The sequence below is a fragment of the Alligator mississippiensis genome, chromosome 4, assembly GCF_030867095.1.
Source record: "Alligator mississippiensis isolate rAllMis1 chromosome 4, rAllMis1, whole genome shotgun sequence".
NCBI classification, from domain to species: Eukaryota; Metazoa; Chordata; order Crocodylia; family Alligatoridae; genus Alligator; species Alligator mississippiensis.
This window is the reverse complement of record NC_081827.1, coordinates 89,322,035-89,338,065: the sequence shown is the minus strand read 5'-3', so window position 1 is coordinate 89,338,065 and position 16,031 is coordinate 89,322,035. Positions and strand designations below refer to the sequence as shown.

General features: G+C 43.0%; 1 protein-coding gene across 3 annotated transcripts in view; it reads left to right on the top strand.

Moving 5' to 3' along the window:
* UBN2 (ubinuclein 2) overlaps positions 1-16,031 on the top strand; it is an 83,395-nt gene that overhangs the window by 50,536 nt on the left and 16,828 nt on the right. For 2 of the 3 annotated variants that reach the window (XM_059726238.1, XM_059726239.1), the window contains exons 12-14: positions 1,262-1,312; positions 2,448-2,490; positions 4,795-6,339. In XM_059726238.1, the coding sequence (XP_059582221.1) occupies positions 1,262-1,312; positions 2,448-2,490; positions 4,795-6,339 (1,639 nt within the window). The remainder of the gene's footprint in view (positions 1-1,261; positions 1,313-2,447; positions 2,491-4,794; positions 6,340-16,031) is intronic. The other variant, XM_059726240.1, reaches the window with a different exon arrangement.

Genomic DNA, 16,031 nt, shown 5'->3' with positions numbered 1-16,031 from the left:
CTTGTACAATCAAGTGATTTTTCTTCTCTTTCATCTGTGGGAATGCCTTCTTGAAGTCCCGAGACACTAAAAATCTTATGTTCTTCATTGAAGCAACTCCATCGTGTGCTGCCCAAACACTGTTAAGCAGCTGTTCAGGGCTATGTGATGCTGCAGACAAATTTGTCTCATGGTGGCAGTAGTGTAAAAGTAAGGTGCGTTTTCCTAGTGTAAATGGCCCTTAAATTTTGCTTAATCTATGGTAATAAAATAAGGCTGTAATTAATTACTGATGCAGTTCCCTCTATAACAGTGAAAGTTTTAGGAATTTTTACCACAAAGTTGTTCCCTCACTAAGGATTTTTTGCAGGTCTAGATGCAGCCTTAAGTAATATTGTAGCATTCTCTGTGTGCTTTTGAGACGTTTGGGAACAAGCTTGTCTTTTTGTTTTCTGATTCTTCCTTCATATGTGGACTCTTGGCCTAGATCCAGACATGCAAGCATGTGTAGCTTGTGGCACTGCAAACCGCACACCTAGCACATTAAAATGTGCCTTGTGCTGCAGATTTGCAGTATGGAGGCAAAATTGGCTACCGGGAAATTCTGGATGCAAAAAAAAAAACAGTCGTAAGTGGCAGGGTGCACATCACAACTCGGTTCTCCCAGGAGATGCTCTGGCTGTTGGCCAGTGTGTCTCCTCCCCTCCAGTTCCATCCCAGCTCTTCCAGCATGCCAGGAGCTGGGAGGAGCAGGGAAACAGCAGTTTCCCCAAAGCAGGGCATTTTATTCCATACTATAGCACATGTGCAGGGGCATGCATAACACCACAGATTTACGCCACTGCATTTTTTTAACCCTGCAAGTGCATGCCCCTGCATGTGGGGATGCACCCTTGTTGTGTAAGCAGTTTGGTTCAAGGGCCATTGTGCTAAGCTGTTTTGAAACATTAAGATAATTTTTACATGTTGTTCTGAGAGATTTGGCAAGGGGACATGTAAAATTCTGTTATTTATATTCCACTGAAGAAGAATTGGTTTGCATTGTTTTCTGCTAGCACAGTAGTTATCTATATTGACTTAATTGAAATCAGTTTTTCAACATTTTTGTTTGTGGTTGACTATTTATAACTATACCAAACTAGCAGTTTAGAGAAAAACTGCTTGCTTGATTCTTAGGGGACAGATAATCCAAAAATCCAGCAGTGAACAAAGTGGTGTCCATGTCATCTTTGCCCATGTATAATCTCAGTGTGTCCGTGTTTCCCCTCTGTCTCTCTTTCAGGATGCTCTTTAAAGAAAGCCGAAGTGTTCACAATCATCTCACTTCTGCTCCGTGAGTACAATACAGACGCTTTCTGGTATTTCTTCTTTGTGCTTCGGCTCTAAGTGGCTCTGTATGTTGCTCTCTCTTACAAGCTTATTTTTTGTGCCTTTTATTTCTTTGTTTGTTTGAAGTGTTCCAGATTCTTTAACCCTGATGTGACATTTCAGTGGACTTGAAGTGCTAGGGTGTGTTGTATTCAAGGGTAAAATGGTTAAGTGTCTGAAACACTTGATGCCTTTCACCCACAGATTTCAAAATGCTTTACAAATCTGAAATCTACCAAATACATATTGCAGCATGCAAGTCGGTCTTCCTTCTCTCCTTCTCTCTACAAATACATCTGCCAATCTATTTACTTTTGTTTGAGTGGAATTCTTACCACCCCCAGCCCTAGACACTACAATTTTCCTCTGTGAAGAGCTGTCCTGGTTAAATCAGGGTTGGAATAGTCATTTACAGTTCTGAACACCAGCCAAATTGTAACTTCTGTAATGGCAGAAAACAATCCTACATGAATCGTACAATAGTGCAAAACTGAGAAATGGGCTGCCTACCATACTGTCCCTTTTTACTGCATTTGTTCCTAAAACAGTATACAAACATTATAATTCTCGATCTTATGAATGTCTTTTGCTCAGTAGTACTGAGGAAAAATGATAGGGAGAGATCTGGGTGGTTTTCATACTTTTGAAGCTGAGTATTATTAGTCCTTATTGTTATCCTAGCTGGTGTATCTATAGATTCTGTTCCTGTCTATTTAGATGCCCAAACTTTTCTGTAAATTAATAAATGCTGGCCTCAGTATCCTACAACAGAGTTCCAAAAGTTAATTATGGACACTTCTGTTTTGTTGGTTGATGGGCAAGCAAAAATTCAGACTTAGCTATCTCTTTCCCTTTTTTAATATATCTTTTTAAAGTATTTAAAGTTTACATTGATACTATTCAGAGTAGCACAGTGAAGTTTGACAAATGTGATATTACATCACGTTATCTCCTTTTTTTTTTTTTTTTTCTTCCTTTTTTCCCCTTCTCCATTTTTAACCTTCAACAGATAAACTTAGAATATAGTATTTTGTAGTTGCATGAATTTATCGACTCACCCTGTTTCTTCTAATTTTTGTTATGCACTTCCCCTACTCTAGGGCAAAGAAGAAGGTGATTCTGGCACCTAAACCCAAAGTGAAGGTAAATGCTGGAACAGTCTATACCAATATACAGGAAATAATGTTGAATATGGAACATACTAAAAAATGTCCTTGTTTTGAACCAACTGTAGTGATGAAGCTATAACACTTTTTTGAGACAACAGTTCCATCTGAAAACTCTAACTTGAGGAAACTAAACTAGGGAGTTTATGGACTCTGTTTTCCTTTTACAGTATTTAAAAAAAATACTGTAAATATTACTGTTTCCAACTTTCTTTGTATTCTAGATTATCAAAACACTTTTATGTATTAAGTAAGTTTAAACAACATGGAGAGGGTCCAGAGAAGGGCCACACGCATGATCCAGGGACAGCAGGGCAGACCTTACAATGAGAGGCTATGGGACCTGAACGTGTTCAGCCTTCACAAGAGAAGGCTGAGGGGGGACCTGGTGACCATCTATAAACTCACTAGTGGGGACCAGAAGGGTTTGGGAGAGACCTTGTTTCCCCTAGCGCCCCCAGGGATAACAAGGAATAACGGCCACAAGTTGTTGGAGAGTAGGTTTAGATTAGACATCCATAAGAACTACTTCACAGTCAGGGTGGCTAGGATCTGGAACCAACTTCCAAGGGAAGTGGTGCTGGCTCCTACCCTGGGGGTCTTTTAAGAGGCTTGATGCCTACCTGGCTGGGGTCATTTGAGCCCAGTTTTCCTCCTGCCCAAGCAGGGGGTCGAACTTGAAGATCTACAAGGTCCCTTCCGACCCTACTTCTATGATTCTATGATTATGATTTTATGATAAACAATTTTAAATCATGCCATTTCAATATGCTCAATACAAAATGCTCTGGAATATTTTGCTTGCAAAAAAAACTCCAGGTTTTGACTTCTCATTCCAATTCAGGACAAAACCAATTTAAAAAGTTTTCCCCATGGACAGAAGTTCTGTTTTTGGTCAGCTCTGTAAATCTCACCACTGATCTAGATCTTTTGGAGCTGTTTGGTAGCCTCACCAGAAAAGTGTAAATTAGTAGTAGTACAAAATAGTTAATGCACGAAAATATTTATATATGTGTTCTCTAATTTGTATTTTATTCATAATGTGTATACTTATTATTTTTATAATAGATTAAAATCCATCTCCTGTAAATGGAGCTTGTTTTGGATCTATGACAGGGGTGTGCAGAATGCGACCCTCTAGGCCATTCTCTCTAGCCCGCAGAGCCCTTAAAAAATTTAGAAAATTTTAATATTTATTTGCCTCTGGTTGCCCATCATGCAGCCCTCAATGTCTTGCCAAAACTCACTAAGTGGCCCTCCACCCAAAATAATTGCCCGCCCCTGATCTATGAAATGCTTTGCTTCATGGATTTGTTGTTACGTTTAGTATCAGGAAGAAAACAGAATTGAATTAACTTGAAGTCAGCTTGCATAATAATCTTTTTTCATAACAAATAATTTAGTGTTAGCATCTTGTAAAAGAGCCTGTTAAATATCAATTTGGAAAAAATGTATGTCTGGTCCAAACAGCATTTAATTTGCATATGTTGTTGTCCTTGCAAGATATACATGTTAGCTTTAAACTGAAACTTGGATGATATGAAAATTAAATCGGCAAAGCAACATAATTTCTAAAATGTATTGTTCAATATGGCTGTGTCTGCAAATCAGATTTTCCTTAACTTTCTGGATATTGAAGACCAACTATACAACAGTTTAGAGTACAATATACTCTCCTTTATTGGTTCAAGTAGAACTATAGTACAAGGTCTTGCAACATTAGATGTACTAGTCAGCTTATTCCTGGAGTATGTTCTGTATAAGTGTGCCATGTGATGGTTTAAAAAAAAAAAAAAAAAAATATCTCTACAGTACAAAGGCTTATTTTTTTTGAAGCCGCCCGTTTTAAGATAGTGCATCATTTAAAGCATTTCCTTGCTGTCCAGTCTTAATGCATTTAGACACACAGGCAAGGAAAGGTCACACTACCAAGCCCAAGAGATTGTGGAGTTAGTGTGTTAGAAGGGCATGCTATATATTAGTTTCTCTGTACATTTTTTTTATAAACTGTTCTTTGCATAGCCATCTTGATACTGAATCAAGATGGCATGGAAGCCAACTCCAATGTCTTTCTATTTATTTCATGCGTATATTCACTTGTGGATCTTGTGTACTTCCTATGGTAGATTTTGTTAGTGCTAAGATGATCTTTAAAAGAAGCCTAACACTAGAGTTGCACTTCATTTGCAGAGTCATGGCATTGCACTTGAGTCTTGTTGATCTGCTTTGGCAGAGGTGGTGTGACTTAATTGTTTTTCCTTTTCTAATTCCTTCCTTCCAGGACTCAAGTCCAAAGAAAGAGCAGAAAACCTGTGCATCTTTGGTGACTTCAACTTGTGCTACAACATTGAATTCCAGCACGTCTGTCAGTGCTCCAAACAGCTCTATCTGTACACCAGCTCCAGAAACCATTTGCCTGGATGACTCACTGGATGAAGACCTCTCTTTCCATCCACCCTCACTGGATTCTATTTCTGATGCTCTGGCAGTTATCAACAATGGAGCAAAGGGCTCTCCTCTTGGGTCCACTATTGACACACCAACCTCAAGACCTCGCCCTGGGCTAAGGGAAGAAAAGCTAGCAAGCATAATGAGTAAGTTGCCTCTAGCAACCTCAAAGAAAGTAGAGTCAGCTCAGACTCCACATTCATCAAGTCTTATTGCTGGTCACACAGGGCCAGTACCAAAGAAACCCCAAGATTTGGTTCACACTGGCATCTCTTCAGGCCTTATTGCTGGATCTTCAATTCAAAACCCTAAGGTTTCCTTAGAACCTTTGCCAGCCAAACTACTTCAGCAAGGACTACAGAGGTCAAGCCAGATCCAAGCTGCTTCCTCTTCTTCACAGACCCATATTTCTTCTTCCTCCTCCAAGGCTCAAGCAGCTACTTCCACCCCCACTCAGAGGCCCAAGGATGCTGCTGTCCTAGTATCTTCTTCAGAGGCCCAAGGTGGTTCTTCCTCAACGTTACAGGTGACAAAGGTGCACCAGCATTCAGCTGTCCAACAGAAATATGTCTCTCCTTTACAAGCAACTATTAGTAAATCACAGACCAACCCAGTGGTGAAATTGAGTAGCAATCCCAAACTCTCCTGTTCATCCCCAGTCATGAAGACTCCAGATAAGCCAGTAGTATACCGGCTTCCTTTGTCTAACCCCTCATCTGGAAGCGGCTCTCAAGTATCCCACCCGCTGGTTTCTCGGACAACATCCAGCACCTCTACCTCTACTAACTATTTAGCCAAGGCTATGGTGTCGCAGGTTTCTTCCCAGGGTTTCAAGCCTCCATTCACAATGGCTGCTTCTCCTAAACCTGCGGCCTCTCCCAAACCCACTTCATCCAAACCCTCTGTGACACCCAAGCCCACTGCATCACCTAAATTCTCATCTAAATCCACCTCATCCCCCAGGCCCACAACAACACCCAGTTCTTCCAGTTCAAGTGCACTAGTATCCCAGAGTAGTCACTCCAGCAACAGTCCCCTTCATAAACAGACCAGCGGAGTAAATATCAGCAGGCAGTCTCCCACAATGAACTTGTTGCCCTCTAGTCGCACCTCAGGCCTCCAACCTACAAAAAACCCTCAGGCCTCTTCAAAATTGCCCAACTCTTCTCCCTCTGGAACTGTTGGCAAAAATAACTTGAGTGCAGTCGGAATGAATGTACCTGCCAGCAGAGGCAGTAATCTTAACTCAAGTGGAGCTAGTAGGACTAGTCTGTCTGGGGGAGCAGGAAGTGGAACACAGGGTGCTACTAAACAGTTGTCAACTCCACACAGACCATCTTCTGCCTCAGGGTCTCCAGTTGTAGCAGCCACCGTGCAGGTATGTATTACTGGGGACAGTTCTTGAGTCTGATCATGAAATTTATCCGTTTTTTGTTTTGTTTTTTTTTTGTAACCATCTCTCTTCCCAAAAGTATTACGCACATCTTTAACATGTGTACTGAAATTATTTCATACAGGTGAAAGATAGTTTTCCAAATGGTCATGAACACTTAAACTGGCAGGGAAGAATTTTAGCACAGCGTGTTCATTGGTCTATGGTACGGGGGAGAAGTTTTTTGTTTTTCTCTAGGGCACTGAAAAAAAAATATTTGATTTAGTGGGCCACAGACACATAATGGTATTTCCAGACATTATGTTGAAAGAGCTTGCTTCTTCCTCTACCTCTTCTGTGTTTTGATTTTCCTTTCTTGCAATGCCATTTATGTGAAAGTGTCTTTTACATTTGTTGCCATGCTTCCAGGATTGACTTCCTGTTCTAAATCTATATAACTGACTTCTCAATATTTAAGCAGCACACCTACTGAGTTGGCAAACTGTGCTTTTTTTAGTGCTTGTGGTTTGTATTTATGTATGATATAAAACATTACTAGCTAAAGTACCCGTTCTTCGCCGAGGTTATTTTTGTAATTGCTGTGTTTATTTTCAAAGAATTTAATGCAACATATTTAATGTTTTAATATACATCTCTAATCTAAACCTTCCAAAACAACTGAATACCACCTGAGGAAGGAGAGGGAGAGGGAAAGGGTTCAGAAGGAGTATGGCAGTTCACCAGCATAAAAAAATAACCCTAGAAATGAATTGATTTAAAAGGGTGGTTGAGCAAGACTTGCTTACATAAGAGGAGTCCACATGCCTTGGTCTTCACAAGTACTTGTGTCAAATAACATCTGAAAACAGACCTTGTTTAGACTTAATAAGAACTGTGGCACTTCTAACCAGTGAAGGCAGTCTGTTTACCCAAGTATTCTGTACTACTTTCTAGAAATAATTTGTTTGTTAAGTTGAAACAAAAAAATTCTTAATCTAGATTAATGGCGTCTCCCTCCCAAAATCTTTTGACATATTTGAGCTAGAGGGAAGATGGTTATCTTTTTAATAGCATATTTTCCAGCACTTTGATCCAAAGACTGTGTAGAGTTATGTTTTAAAAAAATGAGACACATTCATGGGATACACCTTGCCTCTACTATCTCTACTGAAAGAATGCACAAGAAAGTGAGAAGGACAGAGCCTGATCATTTGATTAAAGATTAATAATGCATTTGTGCACCTAGGCCAAACTAGAATTGCACGGGACACCATAAATCTGGCACTTTTCTAACCTTCTGAGGCTTCACTTTGCACCCCAAATAATGTGGGTTTTGGATGCAGTTTTCTGGGGTTTTTTTTCAAGAAAAGTAAATTGAATTGTATTTGTTTATATCTGTAACAACCTCCTACATTGTGTATCAGTAGGTTTTGAAAACCTGATATTAAAGTATCAGCCAATTGCCCATCAAGAATGATGGGGGTGGAGGGGCGAGGGGGCTGGGATGGAGTTCCACCACCTAATGCCCCATGCTGCCGGTGCAAGGATGCTGGCCTCGGCTCCCCCACCCTCTATCTAGTCCTCAGCACAGCTTCGAAATCATGGTGGTGCTCCCCCATGCCTAGAGTACTCTGATTGGCTGGTTCCGTCAGCCAGTCAGAGTGCAGATAAAGCATTACGGACAGACTTAGGCTTTTATAATATTAGAATTGCAGCACAACTTGTAGCAACCGAGTTGTAGAACTTGCTACATTATTTGAGAGACAGCTGTTATCTGAGTGGATTTACAAGTACTGTACACAAGGTCCCAGAGATTACAGGGGAAACTTGCCCTGTCTCTTCCCTGCAGCTTCTTCCCCACTTCTAGGATTTAGGCTGCTGCTGCTGTCAGGGTGTTGTTCCCCCCCCCCCAGGTATTTGAGTTTGACACAGCATGACTGAACAATGGCCGTTGCAGTAGCTAAAACCATTACAGTGGCTCTTTCTTGCCTACAGGCATGGTGAATCCCAGAAAAGGCCAGCTCATCAAAAATCTTTCCCTTTTATTATCCTAAAAAATAAATAAATAAATTTGGAGATTGGACAAGCACCTGGCTGGGATCACATGATCCCAGGTTTGGTGACCCTTTTCTTGCCTGCCAGGGGCAGGGGGTCAGACTAGATGGCCCACTGAGGTCACTTCCGACCCTAGAATTTATGAATTTTTAAATAGTAGTACAACCAACAGTTTATATACTCAAATAGCTTTTAGAGGGATATCTGAGACTGCAGAACCTACATGTTCTAGTCTTGAAAAGGAAATTTCCAAGACAATAACCACAGTACTGTAGACACAGACATAAGTTACAATATAATCAATAATTGACCATAAAGTTCTGAGGAAGAGCATGACTTTTACCACAAGTGACCCTCTCCCTTTTTTTTCCAGCTGTCCCACAATCCAGGCTTCAGAGAAACAATCGAGGGCTTCATTTATGCCATAAATGTTGAGTCAGGCTGGAATTTCTATTTAATGCTTTCTTTCCTTTCTTTATGTAACTAATTAACCCATTTCTAGCAAGCTTAGTCTGGAATAACATCAGGTAACCCTATAGATATGGAATTTGCTACATTACTCATTTGACCTGGCAGGTGACTTGAATGACATTTGTGTATTTTTGTTGATCACATATCCAAACATTCAGTATGAAGTGGCTATATGCCATCTTATTCTATAAGTTTTTCACTTTCTTTTTTCATTGTGCTAGCATTTCCTCTTTTGATACTTTAATTTCTGACATTATTTTTAGTTACTTACCACAGACATTTTTCTTTTCTGGTATTTCCAAAACATTCTTTGCAATTTTCACTGTGGAAAGATGATTGAGTTTCTCTGCAATGTTATTTTTATCTCCAGTTTCTAGGAAATCTCGATGATAAATTCTTAAACAGTGTATATTTTCCCCTTGGCCTTTAGTTGGGGTCCTACATATTACTGTTAGGTTCTGGAATTCTACCATTTCAGCCCTCCAAATTCTCCTATTCTAAAATAGAGTGCCATTTCCTGTGTTAAAACAGTACTTCGATCTTGTAGAATTCCCAGTCAATTGCAGAAGCTGCTGTTTGGTGCAAGTCATTGTCTTTATTCCACCTGAGTTCACTTTCTTCTATAATATTCCCAGACTCTCCTAGCCCATCATACTTGCAGGTGCCACCGATATATCGGTCCCGTATCAGATCGGCATCGACATAAGTAAAATTAACTGCATCGGCAATTGGGTTTTTTTGGCTTGCGTGGCCGATTTTATTTATTTATTTATTTATTTATTTATTTATTTATTTTAAATGCCCCCATGCATGCACAGCTACAGCTGCAGCGCAGCACAGGCAGCCAGGAGAGCAGCCAGGTCTGGCTGGTAGATCTGTTGTTAGGGAAGGGGAGTGGGGGCGGGGGATGAGCAGGGGACGGAGCCACAAGTGGCTCATCCAGGGGGGCGGTGGCTCCTGCTGCTGCATGTGGCCCCCCCCCCCCCCCCGGCGAGGTCTGTGCATGGGGTGGGGGCAGGCTGCCATAGTGTGCTAGGGCTGGGGTGGCTCTTCCTGGCCAAGGTGTGGACTGGGCTGCACTTTGGGCAGGCAATGGTGGCACTGGGAGGGGGGCTATAGCAAATTTTGGGGTAGCTGCAGGGCTCCCTCCCCCCTCCCGGCTGCCTCTCAGTGCTGATGCTACCTGCCCGGAGTGCAGCCCTGGCCTAATCCCCCTGCCAGGAAGAGCCCAGTGCTGTCCTGGCCCCAGCCTGCAGTGGTAGCCTGCCTTCATCCCACACGCAGATCTCGGGGCACGCACCCCTGGGGGTGCGTACAGCCGTAGGAGTAGCCCCTTCCCCCGTGCCTTCTGGATGAGCTGCTCACAGCTCCGTTCCCTGCTCTGCCTCAGCTGGGCAGCCCCTGGCCAAGCCCCACTCCCTCACTCACTGTGGGGGCCTCAATCTGCCCCCCTACATCCCTTCCCTTTCCCCACAACCAACTTACCAACCATATGCCACTCTTCATGCTGCCCAGCTACACATTGGATTGGTATCAGCCGATAATAGCTTATTTAAAAATCAACCATTGATATCGGCCCCAAAATTCTCTATTGGTGCACCCCCTAATCACACTAGTTTATTAAACATTAGAGGTACATTACTTGGCAAGACTGCTAAGCCTGTCACTGACTCTTCAGGCTAGCTCTGTCCACTTCACGTACTTTGGCCCTTATCTTTTGGGTCTGGTCGAGTGCTCAGTACTAGTAAGGACAGAACAGGATTCAGCCTTGTGCTCTCTGCCTCAGGCACAAGTCCCAACCCCTTCTTCCAATTGACTCAAATTTTTTTCAGACTTTTCAGGGACCACTTTTACAGTGTTGTCAGCTCTAATAATTTTTTATCTCAAGTGTGTCAGTATTTTGGATTGGGAAGCATCTCAAGTGTCCTCTAGTTTAGTTCTCTGCAAAAATTTTTGGGTATGTTATTCCAAAACCATCGGAGACAGATACCTAGCAAACCTGTTCTTGAAAATCTCCAGTAAAGGAGAACCTACAAAATCCCTACCTAACTTGTTCCATTTTCCTACTGTTCGTACAGTTAAGAATTTGTTTTTCCTGAGATAAGATCTCAATCTGTTTTCCTGCAATTTAAGCCAATTGCAACCTGTTCTGCCCTCTGACAAGGGAGAAAAATGTTTCTTAGCTGTCTTTATGGCAGCCTTTCAAGTACCTAAAAACAAATGTCATGTCTCTTTCATTTGTTTTTCCCAAATTAAGTATCAAATTCCTTCAGTCTTTCATCATAGTTTGCTTACCAGAATGCTCTTTTTTTCTTATCTCTAGAGTTTCCAAGTAATCTAGCTGAGGCCTTACTACCTCCTGGGTCTTGCCTACAGTGCCTCCATTAATGCAAGCCAAAATCTCATTTGGGGGGGTTTATTGTGTGTGGGGCAACATCACATTGTTGAATCATCCTGATCTACCCCATGATCCTTCTCAGCAGAGCTGTTGCCGAATCAGTTATCTATCATCCTCTATTTCCCGATAGACAACACTTTTTTACATTTGTCATCAGGTTTCCACTTTATTGTCTATAATTTAGTTCTCTAATTTCTCAATAGTTGGTATTTTATTTAACTCTTCAGCTCCTAGAGTCATATGTTGAGAATCACAGCTTCTTTTTTAAAACAGCAACGTGCCAGCTTTGTGATGTGGGAGGAAAGATTGAGCACATGATCTAAGTGTTACAAGCAGATAAAGGGACTTTGGCTTTAAAAAGAAACCTCATGATTTTTAGTTGGTTGTAGAATTTTCTTGTAGTCAAACAAGCATATCCAGGCCTCTGCAGCAGCACACAAGAGGAACAGTGCCTCTATGCTGAATGAGGTTGTCCTTGTTCTGAAGCAAGGGTGTCACACATGGCTAGTAGAGCAGTTTATCTGGCCTGGCCTAGCTCCCAGAGGGGCTGGGAATTCAGGGGCAGGCCCTGCCACCAAATTCCCACAGTGAAGTCCCAGTGGCTCTAGGGTGAGGGGAGGGTCAGGCAATGGCCACATTAACCCCATCACTGCCATTCACCCTGCTGGGTCTAAATCCATCCCAGGAGTCTTCTTGCAGTTTGCATCTGGCTAGTGAGGAGCCCCACAGTTTTTGGATCTAGCCCAGAGAAACAGGTGAGTTGACTCCCGGTCTGAGGTGATTTGGACTAACTGTTTCTGGTTAACTCATCTCTTGGACTGCTTTGCTACAGCATCTAGGTACAAAGTGCAAAGAAGCCACGGTATACGAGAACTGGAGGTTCATGTCTTCCTCCAGAGTGAGGAATCTTATCTCCAAAGATCCTAAGAGGGAAAAACCAAATGACATCCCATATTATTCATCCAGCTAGCATAAACCTCTAAAGCATTGGCAAACCAGCTAGCAAAGCAGCTATTCAAATCTGTTCCAGAAGTGTGAACAGAGATCATATTAAATGAGTTATCTCTGTGCATTGGGACTGTGTGAAATGGCTATGTTTTGTTTCAGATTCGGCTGACTGTTTTGGAGTTTCAGCGCTGTTTCAGAGATTCAGATCAGCTGGGGAGAGGCAGGTACAACCAGGTGGCTGCAGATTCTCCTGCAGCTCCTCCAGCTGTGCTTGCCTCTGCCCTGGCGGAGGGAGCCCCGATGGCTGCCCTGCCTGGCCCCATCCCCAGCCTTCTGGCACTTTAAAAGGAGGGCCGCAGGGCTGTGCCGAACTATTCCCAGGGTGGGGCCTCCAAAAATCTGAAACTTTTTTCCAAAACATTTCTGATCATTTTGTTCTGGAGCCTTCCATTTAATTTTGGATTTGGTAATGGGCCAAAACCTATCCGAAATGAAACAGCTGCTGAAATTTCACACAGCCGTGCTGTGCATGATATTGATTAGGCACCCCTAAGAGAATCTGTGCTTATTAAATGGATACCAGAACCTAAACAACAGTTCACTTGAAATTTAAGGAGATAAATTATTTCGCTAAGCTTTCAAAATAGCTTTATTCTTTTTTGTTTGTTTTAGCTTTTTGTTCGCTCATCCTTCTTGAACAAACGATACTAAAATGGTCCAGTCTTGGGTCAGAGGCATGCAGGCAGGTACTAAGATTTGGCTGTTACCATCATTCTCCATGGCAGCACTGGGAGAGCTACTACCATGGAAGCCCTGCATCCATAAGCCAGGTCTGGCCTGTGCCATAGATGGTTGACCCCTGCCTTATTCTGTTATGTGTATTCTAGTTCAAGAAAGAAACACTTGAGTTCTAGTGTGGCAGGGCACTTAAGGTGCTGCCACTTTAAGAGGTCAGGCAGTGTGTGGAGCTGCTGGCAGGTAGGGGCCAGGGCTAATTGTGGAGAGAGCTAATTCAGGAAGCCAGCAGAAGAGGTTAGGCCTGATAAAGGGAGTCGTCTAACTGGGGAGAAGGGCTGATCTTAGAGCAGGTATAAGCCCAGGCCCTGAGAGTAACATCTTGGAGCCTGCTGGGTAAACATGTACAAAGCAGGATGGCTGCAGCTCTGAGTGGACTCCTAGAATCATAGAAATTTAGAGCTGGAAGGGACAATCCCCCAACTAGATCATCCCAGCCAAGGCTTTGTCTAGCTAGGTCTTAAAAACCTCCAAGGATGAAGAGTCTACAACCTCTCCAGGTAACCTGTTCCAGTGTTTTACTACCCTCCTTGTGAGAGAATTCTTCCTAATATCTAACCTAAACTTCTATTGCTGCAACTTGAGACCATTTTTCCTTGTTCTGTCATCTGCCACCACTGAGAACAGTCTAGCTTCATCCCCTTTAGAACCCCCCTTCAGGTAGTTTGAAGGCTGCTATTAAATCCCCCCTCAGTCTTCTCTTCTTCAGACTAAATAATCCTAGTTCCCTCAGCCTCTCCTCAAGTCATTTTCCCCAGCCCCCACCATTTTCATTGCCCTCTGATGGACTCTCCAATTTGTCTGCATACTTTCTATAGTGGGGGGCCCAAAATTGAACACAGTATGCCAGATGTGCTTCACTAGTGCTGAATAGAGGGGAATAGTCACTTCCCTTGACCTGCTGGCAGCACTCCTACCAATGCAGCCCAGTATGCTGTTAGCCTTCTTGACAACAAGGGCACGCTGTTGGTTCATATTCAGCTTATTGTCCACTGTAACCCCCAGGTCCTTTTCTGCAGAGCTGCTGTCCAGCCAGTCAGCCCCCAGCCTGTACTGGTGCATGGCATTGTTCTGTCCTAAGTACAGGACTTTGTATTTGTCCTTGTTGAACCTCATGAGATTTCTTGTTTTGGTCCAATCCTCCAATTTGTCTAGGTCACTCTGAATCCTAGTCCTATCCTTTAGGATATCTACTATTCCCCTCAGCTTGGTGTCATCTGCAAACTTGCTGAGGGCATACCCTATGCCATCGTCTAGGTCATTGATGAAGATATTGAACAAAACCCACCCCAGGACCGACCCTGGGGCACTCCACTTGATGCTGGCTGTCAACTAGACATTGACCCATTGATTACCACCCTCTGAACCTGATGATCTAGCCAGTTTTGTACCCACCTTACAGTCTGCTTATCCAGCCTGTACTTCATTAGCTTGCCTGCAAGAATGTTGTGGGAGACTATCAAAAGCCATGCTAAAATCAAGGTATACCACATCCACTGGCCTCCCCACATCCACAGAGCCCATAGAAGGCAATCAGGTTGGTCAGGCATGACTTGCCCTTGGTGAATCCATGCTGACTGTTCTTAATCACCTTCTCCAAGTGCTTAGAAATTGATTTCTTGGGGATCTGTCCCATGACTTTTTCCCGGGACGTCTGAAGCAGTCTGTAGGTTTGGGAAGGGACTAACAGGGTAGAGGAGGTTCTTGGGGACCTAGCATAGGGTCCAGAACCCTGAGGGGAGGGGCTGATTACATGGGAGGCCTATTCAGGGGTTTAAGTGAGCCTAAAAAGAAGGGTTATTTGAGACCTATTGACGGGTCCAGGTAAACCCAGTGAGAGGGGTTGGGTTTGTGTGACCTGCAGAGGACTCTGGGTGAGCCCGGGGGGGAGAGAGGTGGAGAATGAGAGGTTCATACAGAGGGTCTGAATGGGCAGACCCCATAGGTGAGCAAAGGCTGGCAGCAGAGGACTAAACCTTGGAGTTTCAGCTGGCCTATGTGGGGCCAAAAGGTTGAAATAAGCCACAACAGAAACTGCCAGAGCCAGGGGAGCCTGGAGACCACAGCTGGCCCAAGGCAGGGACAGGGCCTTGGAAGGGACAAACCAAAGGTCCATGTGTGGCCATAGCTAAAAAGATGGGGTCAAGGGGCATATGGCCCAGGATGAAGATGGCTGATGCAGGGCCATCTGAGGAAGAGGGCTCAAGAGTTGGGGCCCAGAGGCGAGATTGAGCCAGGGCCAGGACGCCCAGAGGTCTGCAGCCCAGGAGGAGCATATGACATCAGTGGGGAGCCCAAGAGATGCCAGAATAGTTAGATCAGGAAGGCCTGAAGCTGGTCCTAGGTAAGATCTGAAACTGTACCTCACTGGGGCTGGCTAGCATAGCAGGGCTGTCTGTGGCAGGGCAGCCTCCATGCAATGCCACTCAAATCTTTTTGAGTGGTAGTGTAGTCTAATAGCTAGAGCACTTGGACTAGAACTTGGGAAACCTGGGATCTTTTTGTTCTGCCTGTTGTGACTTGCCACGGTTCACTTTGAAAACTTTACTTCCTTTTATCTTTGTTTCTGCATCTGTGGAATGGGGATGATAATGGTACTCATTCTTACTGTGAAGCACTTTGAATTCTACAGATGTAAAGTACAATGTAGAGCTAGTTTAATAAAACCTAGATTGCTTTAAGAAATGGCAGTGAGATTAGATGAGATTTAAAATGATGTTTTTACTTGTCACTGAATATCCAATTTTGGGTCTTTTTGCAAAATTAGAGGTAATAATTCTGGTGACTTAATCAGATTCTATTAATGGTAATTAAATTCTGTCTTCCTAAACCAAAGCTGGTCCTACAATTCGACTTAGAAAAACACTTTCACATTTTGTCAATTGAAGTATTTCAGTGTTTTACTACAGGGCTTTACTTGCAAAGTATATGATCCTTTAGGACAAAAGAGCATGATTATAAATACAGTAGAAATATACTAAGTGTATATAAAATTATGCTTATTAGTCCTAAGAAACGGTATACTTTCAAT